This window comes from Leptopilina heterotoma, unplaced genomic scaffold (genome assembly GCF_015476425.1).
Source record: "Leptopilina heterotoma isolate Lh14 unplaced genomic scaffold, ASM1547642v1 Lhet_369, whole genome shotgun sequence".
In the NCBI taxonomy this organism is placed as follows: domain Eukaryota; kingdom Metazoa; phylum Arthropoda; class Insecta; order Hymenoptera; family Figitidae; genus Leptopilina; species Leptopilina heterotoma.
Window position 1 is genome coordinate 474,886 of NW_025111048.1, and position 12,270 is coordinate 487,155.

General features: G+C 22.5%; 1 protein-coding gene across 8 annotated transcripts in view; it reads left to right on the top strand.

Moving 5' to 3' along the window:
- The window catches only part of LOC122505785, a 48,590-nt gene extending 43,814 nt beyond the window's left edge, over positions 1-4,776 (top strand). For 2 of the 8 annotated variants that reach the window (XM_043617614.1, XM_043617616.1), the window contains exon 9: positions 3,306-3,424. Coding sequence is in view for 4 of the 8 variants with exons in the window: in XM_043617608.1 (XP_043473543.1) it covers positions 3,264-3,460 (197 nt within the window). In the remaining 4 variants the exon portion in view is untranslated. Of the gene's footprint in view, positions 1-3,263 lie in introns of all 8 variants that reach the window. The other 6 variants (XM_043617613.1, XM_043617615.1, XM_043617608.1 and 3 more) reach the window with 5 other exon arrangements.
- Positions 4,777-12,270: the final 7,494 nt, after the last annotated feature.

Here is a 12,270-nt window from a genome sequence, read left to right on the forward strand (position 1 = left end):
CAGTAACTAAACAGTTGTGTATTGACATTTTCGAAATATTTTCTATAAAATAAATCTTTTGGTTTTACAGTTTATAGTTTTTATAATTTTAATTTTGTTCTTTTATTTTACTGTTGACAACTAAATAACAAATTTTTTAAATTATTTAATATTAAAATTTTGATTTAATAATAAAAATTTCTTTTCAATCAAAATTTATTTTTAATGAAAATTCCTTTAGAAAAAAAAAATTTTTTTAAAATTCGCTTCAATTAATTGAGTTAATTAAAATAACTAATTTTTTAAATTCAGAAGACAATTTCTTTTCAAGATTATATACTCTTATTATATGTATAAATATTAATTTAACAAACCTGTTACATACAAAAAGTTAGAATTGGTCCAATAAAGTGAGGTTATGTTTTACATTGATGAATTGACGTTGACATATGTATAGCTCTCCGATCTGAATAACAGAACTGTCTATAATTAATGACAGTAGACAGTAACAATTTATTACTAATTCCTTACGGAAAAAATAGACATAATTCTAGTTACACCCGCGAATTATTTCTTTCAGTGTATACTCTGATGTATTTATGGAAAATGTCTACACAACACTGTTCAGTTGCTGGACTGACGGTAGCGCTAACGCCACGACAAACTTTGAAACATAATTTCACGGAACGCCTAGACAGTACCATGAGAATAACTGGACAGACAGAACTTCTATACAGTAATAATCAATAAGTTCAACTTTAGAGTGTTATGCAGTAGCTGTCCAGTAATTCGCCAGTTGAGCTAGAAAAGATGAAAAAGGGAACTGCTTTACCTGCCGGTAGAGTATGGTTCTTATTTTTCCGGAATCGTCCATCGACTAGAACGGCCGTGATGCGTAAAGCGTGCGTTTAGGTATTTCGTCCCAGTGTGACCCGAGTTCGCTCCCCGAAACCGCTAGATATTTTTCGTTTGAACTGAATTAATTCTTCATATTAGGGTTTACTTATAAGTTTGTAGTGTGATAAAATAATAATATTTATTTCAGTGTTGTGCTTAATTAAAGGAAAAAGTGAATGTTGTTTAATGTAAAAAAATGACATGTGTTCAAGAATCAGTAATTTTTATATTTTTTTTTAATTATGTAGTTATTTAAAAATAATTTTACAGATAATTTATTATAAATCATTTATTATACGGAACAATAGATACACCAACAGTAAAAATATAGTTTCGTAAAATTTTAATTTATTTAATTTGTTGACAAAAAAATTTAACGTTATATTTTCAAATTTGTACGTGTTTAATACGTAACGTCAATATAAAGAAAGTTTTGACATTTCCAAGTGAATTATTTTGTATAGTTTTTCTACAGGACTGATGATCAGAAACTGTAAAATTTGACTGGACAATAACTTGAAGAAATTAGCGTGACATCACTTTATAGTTTTTAGCCAGTTTAACTGTAAAGTGCCTCGAAATTTTCCAGTGGAACTGTCCAGTGCCCTTAAAGATACTATGACAAATTTCTACTAGGGTATTTTTATACTATAAAATATAGTACGTTCTATTTCAATAATTGTTCCATTGACAAAACGACTATTAGATATTGTAAACATTTTTTAATTAAAACTTTCATTTGTCCTAATTTCTTTTTGACACAGTTTATATTCTATTGAATTATTTTCAACCTAATTTTCAATTAAACAAACTTTTCTAAAGCGAACTTTTATTTAAATATGTTTGACTAAATGAATTTTTGACTTTATTTTTATTATTTTGTATTATTTAAAAATAAAAGACTGTATTTATTAAAATTGCTTTCTGACGACTGTCTTCTTTTGGAACAATTTTAGAAAAAAAAGACCTAATTTATTAATTTTATTTTTTGTTTTTAAATATTCAAAAAGGCGCGTAATAATTTTTAAATTTAATTTATTTTACTGATTATTTGGTATTCAATTTGACAAATTTTTTTGTGGATAAATTTAAATTTGCTATCCAATTATTATTAAAATATGAATAGTTTTTTATGACGATAATAACTTTACAAGCGGAGTTAAACAGCTGTTAGAATTAAATGACCGTAAGAATCTGCTCATTTATGGTAGCTCTTGAGAATTATATTGTTTAAATAATTGACAGTGGTGAATGGCAATAAAGACGAAAGTTAAAGGAGAAAAATTAAGCAAGTTCTATAAATGTAAATTATACTAATTTAATCTATTTAGTGACCTTCTTGGCATCTCAATTACCCTACAATCTGCTTTGAAATTTGCTACCTACTTCTTAATTAAACCCTCGCGGTGCAAGAGACTTGTAAAATTTAATGTAAAATGAAAAAAAAGTTAATTAAAGAAAAAGGATCATTTTTATTTTCCTCGCAAAATTTTTACCATAATTATCATATTTAAAGTTTCTGAATTTTCTATGTTCTCAAAATTGACATTTCTATGAAGGGAAATTATAGTTTTTCAAAAAAAAATTGAGCAATTTAAAAAATCCCAGTAAATTTTGAAAGCTAAATAGATGCAGTTTAAGGGAAAAGTGACTTAAGAACTGTGCCTTGAACTTTAAGTAAAAAAAATTGATTTTTTACGGTCTGAACTAAGATAGGGGCGCCACTACACTGTTATACAGCCCTTAGCTAACTTTCTATTCGCCGCGTTCTCATGCGTCCACGCCTCCCCCCCTCTTTTCCTAACTCTCGACTATATAAGGCAGTCACGCAGCACAAGTCTATAGGGATTCTCTCCGATTCTTTCGAAGCGGTCGTATCGCACTGAGCTCCCAGTAAATGAAATAATACTCTAAATTAAAAACAATGAATACTAAGAAATTAATTTTTCAAAAATATAAATTTTCCCCTCCGGAAAAATAAATTAAAATTTTTTGCTTTCGTGCTTCTTTATAATTTATTATATTTAATTTATTATGTTTGTTTATTTTAACAAAATTTTTCAAATGGCAGTAAAAAAAGTAAAAGAAAAATGATGAAAACTGATTATTTATTGTACTTTGTAAGTAAATCGTTTCTGTCACGATTTTTACTATAATTTACGATAACATTTTTTACAATTTTTTTTTAATGTTCCATAAAAAATAAATTTATTTTTTCGATTAGAAAATCAAAACAAAAATAAATTTTCTTTGGAATATATTTTGATGAATAAAGAAATATCAATAAAATAATGCCATTTGGGGAATTAATTTTTTTTTTTTTTTTTTTTTTGCTAGCTGTGCTTTCTCATCGCTTCTATATCGTAGAAAAATCGTTATTTTCACAGACGTGGTACAAGATACTCGAATAACAAAGCCTTCGTTGCCAGGGTCTCGTGCAGGATCACGTCGTGGGAGCCGTGGAAGCAGTGGGAACGCATCGGCAGTTTCCAATAAATCCAATAAATCGCCACCCAATAATAATACACCAGCTGATCCAGCAATGGAGGACGTCTCAATCAAGATTCTCGAGGCCAAGGCATAAAACAAATATTTCGCGAGCCCGTCTTCTATACATTTAATTAATTATATAAATATATTACAACAAAAAAAAAATCGCATTTTATGTAGATGAGAATTTAAATGAATTTACATTGAGTTTGAGGTGCGTATTTATATAAAAAGAGAAAGTTTGACCTTGAGAACAAAAAATAGGTGGAGGGGATGGGGATAAGAAGGAGAAAGAGAAGCGTTACCTCTTTCTCTCTCTCATCTCCCCCCCCCACTTTAACTCACATTGACTCCTCCTATAAGCGTAATTTAAACTCAATTAAAATCCATTCATAACCCAACAGCTTCGAATTGAAACGCTCCTAAATGAATTTAATCTCAAATAAAAAGCTTTCAAAGAATCTCACTCTATTAGAAAAAAAAATAACGATTTTTGTTTCTTTTATTTCTTTTAAAGCAAAAATTGACAATTGTGGGTATTATATCTGATATATAAATCCCGAATTTAAAGAATTTAGCAAAAATTTTCAAAAAAAAAAAAAAAAGAAACTCATTAGCGAAAGTAATTGAGTAGAAAAATTTACTTTGGAGCCTCATTATTAAGCTCCCGTGCAAATTTATTCGTCTCTTCTGTCAATAATAAAATTATTGCTAATTAGAATATATTTAGAATTTCAGAATTAGTTTCTATTAGTATTAGATTTTTCTACCACTTTATTTCTCTGAAAATTTTTTTTTTTTTTCAATTTTCACCAAAAATGTACTGAACACGATGATTCTTTCTGGTGACCAATTAAAATAATTAATTTAAAGTACGAAAAATTTTCACCGCGGATATGAAATTGTAAAGTTTGATTAAATTCTACTTTCATTGACATTTAACAAAAAATAATTTTATCGTGTGAAAGATGAATTTTTTTTTTAATTTACAAATTTTGTTGAAAATGAATAATGGATTTTTTTTTAAGTAACTGGGTTTTTAAATTATATTTGGAAAAATTAATTTTATCAGAAGTGAAAAATGAAAAAAAATGTGAGAATGATTTGAAAATATTTTATCAATATTGCATTCCATCAATCATAATCTGGGAACACGTGTATTTAAAAAGCAAACAAAAAAAAATAAAAAAAAAATCTCAAGAGCCACACGAAGGGACCAGATGAAAGTGAAAATTTTGGAAGTAATTTATACACCAATTTTTTCTTCTGTCCCATTTAAATCCTGAAAACTCAACTTGAAATTTAGATTGTACCTCTTACTATAATAAAGTCTAGATCTTAAGCTTTGTGATAAGCCTAATGAAGCAACTTTTTAGAAACTAATATATAAAAAAATCTACTTTTTTTATATATCTTCAGATAATTGATAAAACTTTTTCATTTGTTAATATATCTTAAAAAATTTTTTTTTAATATTTCAATCTTCATTCTTCTATGAGAATATAATTGTAAAAAAAAATATTTTTATTTTATTCTAATTTTAATTTTAAAGAATTTTATCAGTATTTTCATGAAAAGCAAATGAAATTTTGTTTTTGAGACACGATTCGTTTATTAAATTTTTACGTTTTACGTGAAAATATTAAACGAATTTGTTATTGCAAATTTTTCAGAATTGAAAATAAATAAATTTTTAAATAGTTTAATTAGTTTATAACAAATAATTGCAAAAAGAAAATTACTGTTTATACAATTTTTTCTCTCTGGTAATTACAAAAAAAGTGTTGACATTTCTTAAAAAGAAATTTACAGCAAAAATATTTTCTTATCTTGAATAAAAAACAAGATCATCGAAAATATATATTGAGTCTAAAAAACCTCTCTTTTGACACCCCTTTCTTTTTTAATTAACAATTAGTAAAATTCTTAGAAATTTATTAAAAAAATTGTGACTATTTTTTCAAATTTTCAAAATCGAAGAAAGCAAATTTCCAAAAAAAATGAATGATTTAAAGAATATTTTGAACTTAGCACATATTAAATATTAACAAATAAGCTTATGTATTAAAAAAATTTTCGAATATAACGAAAATTTTTTATTTAATTCCCAATTGTGAATAATAAAATTAATAGAACATATTCACCGAACTTCTAAGAAGATGAGAAAAAAATATCCTTGCCACATTTAATATTATAATATTAGAACATAAAAAGAAAATTACAATAAAATCCTGGAAACGTTTCTGAAAATTGTTTTTATCATTATAAATGAGCCCAATTTAAAAATTAATCAACAAATAATCAGAAACGGTTCTTTGATTTCTATTGTTTTTCTTAATAATTAAAAAGGAAAATCCTTAAAAAAAGTTCGTAAATATTTAAAAGAAAAAAACTATAATTCATATAATATACATATTTACATGATAATATATTATAAAATTTCGTAATATGATTATAATATCGAATGTAATAAAATAATTTAAAATAGCATAATATAAATTAAAATAGTATAAAATAATATACGATAATAATAAATAATTACTAATCATAAAATAATACCAAATATCAGAGTAATACAAAAATTTTCAAAATTGTTTAAAAAATATATTTATGCGAGTATAAAATGTAGATAAAAAATATATTTCGAAAATTTTCGTATTTCCTTGAAAAGGAAAAATTATTATTATTAGATTCTTAAGTAATTTTAATAATAAAAATTTAGCTTCGTATTTTCTTTTTTGTTTCTATAAAAATATTTCAAGAATTAACAATTTCGGATAGGTTTCAATATTCTCTGTATGAAAACTCAGGCAAAAATGAATTTTGTATGCGTGTATCGTGATTATATTAGAATAATTACGATTATATTGATAATTAATAATAATTAATTAATTAATAATTGATAATTGCTAATTATGGCTTTTATAAATATACACATAGGTATATACAGAAAAATATTCTTTACTACTTTACAATATATCCAAATATTTAAAAATTTAAATAATTTATTTACTAAATCGGAATTAAAAATACCCCCTCTAATTTCGTCTGATTTAGTAAATATTTTATTCTAATTATACTATTCACAGTTTTAAAAGAAATATAAAATAGTGTTAGTTGAATAATATTTGAAAGATTTCAATCAATAATTTTTTTGCTTCTATAAACAATTCTAGTGAAATTGTTCTTAACAATTAAAGATTCAGCAATTTATTTGTCTAATTAGTAATTATAAGAAATTTTAATCAATTTTTGTAACTTACATGTTACGATTGATGTAATTTTTTTTTCACTCAATTTTTGAATTTAAAATTTCAATCAATTTTCAATCAATAATAATGATAATAAAATTAAATGTTTCATTATTTAATAAATAATTAAAATTGACAGAGAAAACTAGTTTCATAATATCTAATAATGCACGTAATTAATAGAAATTAACAAAAGAAAAACGATAATAAAGTGTGAAGAATTAAAATATATAAAAGCAATGCTCACTTTTATTTTCGAGAACTTCGATTTTGAATTTTCGGGAAAAGAAAAAGTTTTTCAAAAAAAAATATTCGCTGTAAAAATCAATTTAAGGAAATAATACGGCCACCAATCTGATTTATAGCAATAATTAACGTTGCTTAACCACATGGAATATAATTTTAATGCAATTTTCAATAGTTAATATTTTTTAAATTTATTTCAAAGTATTTATTTTTTGATTTCTATTTACTTTTTTAAATAAAATATTTATATAGACGAAATATTTTTTAATTATTAAAGAAAAAAGACAAAAGTTCCTCTCGTAATATTTTCTTGTAAAATGAAAAATTTTAATAACTAATAAAATAATAAATGTTAAAAGTATCATATCAAATCTGAAGATATATTTAAATTCTGATTTTTTATAGAGACAATTTAGAAACTGAAATCAATGAAAATCTGTAGATCTAGACTATAGTTGTAAAAGAAAATATAACCAAAGTAGTACAAATAAATGAAATAAATTCAAATTCTCAGTATAATTGTAGAATCGTCGATAAACGATAATTAATAATTTACAAATAAAATGTGTATTAATTTACTTTATATTATTTTTTTTCTCTAAACACTATATTATTTTCGGTATAATAAATAATTAACAATTATCAGAAGAATTTTCATTATTTTCTCACTCCATATTTTTATGGAAATTAATATTAATTATATACTTTTAATAATACACGCGTCGCCGTAACATTTTTGCCAATCAAGAAATAAATCGCAGCTTTGCGCAGAAGTAAATACAAGGAGTGGGAGTAGTAATGAGAGTGAAAGAGAAACGTCGACAAGTGTCTCACTCTCACTCACTACCCACTTCCCACTCTAGATTTTACTTTTCGCTTTAATCTTCGATTATGTATAAAAGAAACGCGTCGTTGTAAAATTTATAATTAACATAATAATATAATTTCATAATAATATAATTACTTATAATAATTTAAAGAAAAAAAAACAATATATCTACAATTGTCGGAATTTTTATATTTTATTCTATAATAATCTATCATTGTAAATACGAGAGTATGATTATATATTGTTAATTTATAATCGTTATAATAAATACCAATTAAATAATTATAAAAGAAATAAAATTATATAAAGAGCGATATTATAATTATAATGACGTGCACTTAGTCCTGTAATAATTATATATATACGTCTTTGCAATTCGGTGCCTACACGCTGTCAAGCATTACTCTAAAAATAAATACGAGACATATGGCATTAGCGTGCATAATATATGAGATATAATTATATTTCGAAAAAAAAAATAAAAGAAAAGGAGGCTTGACACTATCTGCAGAATATTATCAAAGTTATTCTTATCGTCCTAGGTATACTATTCTAATTTATTATTGAATTTTAATTTTTTATAATTATACATTAATATTTTTAATTATCATTTATATTTCTAATGTTATGACATTTGTAAATTTTATTCATAAATTATTCACAACAAAGTAATTATAATTTATTTCACTATTGAGTCATTTAATAATTAATGGCACATTATTATTTATTTAAAATAATTTTAATAAATTATAATTTTATTTATATATTTATTTAGTAATATTTAGTAATTTATCATTATAATAATTATAATTAATAATAGAATTGATAATTTACATCATTTTAATTATCATACCGTTTACAACAATAAATAAATAAACAGTGATAATAGAAATATTTATTATTTTGATTATTGTAATAATATTTATTATTATTACTACCATTTTTTCTATTATTATTATTATTATTATTATTATTATTATTATTATTATTATTATTATTATTATTATTATTATTATTTTTATAATTATTATTAATGTTAATATTACTACATATTATGAATAATTTTTTTATGTATGAAATATATTGGGAAATTCAAATTATTAAATATGTAACAATTCGAAAAAAATTTATGAATAAAAGTTCCAAATATTAGAATTCTTTAAATTAAAAATTTTATTCCGCTGTTTAGGTAAATATTGTACGAACTCTCATTCCGCACCTTTATTAACGCCTTGATATATCAAATCATATTCAGTCCTGTAGGTTAATAAATAATTAAAATCATAATTAAATTTCGTAATACATTCTCTTTCTCGCCAATACTAAAATTTATTAAATAGTATTTTTAACTGAAAACAATATCTAAGTTAAGGACTGGAAAATTTAATTACATTTTATGATATTAATTATTATTAAAAAAAATTTTTGTTATTTGACTCTAATGTCAGTAAAAAAAAGTTATTATAATATTTCAATAATTATTATTAATAATATTATTATTTATTATATTAATATTAATAATATTCTTGTCATATTAATAGTAATAATATTCTTATGAGTTTACTAATAAAAATAATAAAAATATTATTATTATTATTATTAGCAATAACAGTGATATTATTATTATAATTATTTTTTGTCTCGGAAAAATTAAAATTAATAAAAAAACTTCAGCTATTTTTGCTAAGTAAGTAATGGAAAAAGTTTTTAATTAAAAATAAATTTTCGATTTAATAGAAAATTTTTTAATTTAAATTAAAAATATTTTTTCAAACAAAAAATTCAAAATGATATTTAAAAAAAATTATTAAATTGATTTTTCCAGTCTTTTAGTTATTCGAAGCCAAATGTAATTATCTAATTCTGAAAGGAAATTAGGGGAAGGTTTCTATTTCAGGATTAGATTGAAAATTTATCTTTAATTTATATAATTGAATTTCTTATAAAATATTTTCCATCAACTTTTAATAACATGAAATCTTAAATTGATTTTATGAAAAAAAACATATACCTATGTATATATGTCAACTGGATTGTGGACTCAATTTTTCCAATTTTTCAACTAAATTTTGACCATATGGATAATTTTATAGGAGAAAATATTTCGATTATAATAATAATAATTATTTAATTAATAATTTATTTTTTTTTTAATTTTGTTGATATTCGCTATTTTTCTCTGTTCATGAAATTCAGTAAATTTTTTCAATAGAGAAAAAAAACAAAATTTAATAGAAAATTATTTTTTCAGTATTTTTAATTTTACTAGACACAATGATTTCGCCTCTTAATTTCATTTAATTACATCGACAGAAAAAAACTGTTTTTCCTTTAAAAACTATAAAGAAATTAAGAAGAAAGATATTTTTCCAAACACGTAAATTTTATATTAATTTCTTTTCTTTTTAAATTATTTCTCATTGAAAAATTTATCATTTTATTTCCTGACAAAAATAAATCCGAACTAAAATTTTACTATCAGTGAAAAAAATTTAAACAAAGAAAAAGCAATAATAATAAATACTTGAAAAATAAATTTGTTAATCTAAAATACACAAATCTGAAGAAATAAAAAACCACAAGCGATGATTTCACAATCATTTAATAATTTAATAATTTTTTATTTTTTTTACTGTTACACAAAAATCAACTTTTTTTGTTAGTAAAAAATTTAAAAAAAAGTGACGATTGCTCCAATTATGGGGAAGTATTTGGACAATTGTCACAAAAGTATTTTTAATTATTAAAAAAAAAAAAATTGTAAATTCAAAAAAAAAACATTGTCAGAATACAGATTTGGAAAAAATACAATTTAATATTGACTTTTTCTTATCAAAAGAATAAAATTTATTTAATTTAAATTTTATCGAAATTGTGTACATTTTTTTGTAACTTAATTTCTTTTTTTTTTTGATAGGAGGTTTTGAAATCGTAAAAATATTGGAAAAATTCTATCAAACCAACAATATTAAAAATGAGGAAAAATGAATTTCTGAAATGAAAAACAAGGAAATAATAATATTAATAAAACAAATAATAATAATGAGCCTCCATTTGGATGATAAATTGACAGAATTTAATCAGTACAACAAAGTGTACATATAAGAGATATACATATATATCACTTGAAAGATAAATATGTGAATAAAAAGAAAATTTAACTAAAGACTAGCATTAACACAATCTTCTATTTGAGAATTCTAGTTCTTTACATGTATATTATATATTATATACTATATTATTTATTATATGTTATATATTATATATTATACAGATTGTATACTATAAAAGTTACAGTCGCACAATTCGCGTTTGTATGAAACTTTCTCTTTACTACTGTTTTTTCAGTAACGATCACATCGAAATCGATTAATATTTAAATAAATTTTTCGAATTGCATTCCGAATTTCGATATATATCTATATTATTCCAGTCAACTGTTTGATAAGAGACTTAAAAGCTTTACATCTAACAGCGACTTTAATAAATCTCTTATTCGCTTTAAAAATAAATCCAAACCTTGCGATTGTGCAATAAAAAAAATTCGCAAATCTTAAAATCGAATGCAACATAATTTGAATAATTAAATAGAAAAGTAAAGCAAAAATTAAATTTTAACAATTAGAAAACTTTAGACTAAGTTATAAAAAATTATATATTTATAGTCTCTGAAAATAAAGATTTCAGTTTCTATAGTAAAAAAAAACAATCTATCGGTTTGGAAAGGCGATAAAATTTTTCAACAATCGTTTCTCACTTTCATTGTAATCTATCTCACTGTCACTCTTCAGAATAAACAGTAAATCGAGTTCATTCTAGTCAAATTAGTAGAGAGTAATTAAAAAAAAAGAGAGAGTTATTATTAAAAAAAAAAATAACTTTTAGGCACAAATTTTCAAAGGGATACGAATTTCCAGCGCTTATTGTTATAGAAATAAGTGCGAATAATAGGTGCGGATAGCACGCGAGTCCCTTTTTTTAGCATCGATATTTTATAAGAAAATAAAAAAAAAATTACTTCGGATGTAATTTAAATAATTAATGCTGATTAGCTTGATTATATTCTTAAGCTAATTCGTTAATATCAATCATTATTATTACGTACTTACAATATGTATATCAAACATTACAATTTACGTATAAATAAATAAATAAAGAAATAAATAAATATATATAATATTATATATTTAAAAATATATAAATATTATCTATATAAGAGATAATAAATTATTCTAGTAATGTAGCCTTATCTTATAGCCTTTATATATTAAACTTTTCATTTTTCATAAACTATACAGCTTACACAAAAATTGTACCTTTATCTACTATGTACTTCATACTTAAATAAAATTATTATAACTCTTTCAAGATATTTAATTTAAATCCTTATTTCTTTTCTCTATTTTTTGAGTTAATAAGGTTGTAATAAAAACGAAATTAGAAATTTATTTAAATATAAATCTTATTTTTATATGGATCCGACTTCGTTCTGTTTATTATTCAAACCAGTACTAAGGTGAGAATCTCTACTTTCAGTGATAGTGGAATTTATGTTAAATTAAATTTCTATGTTTTATA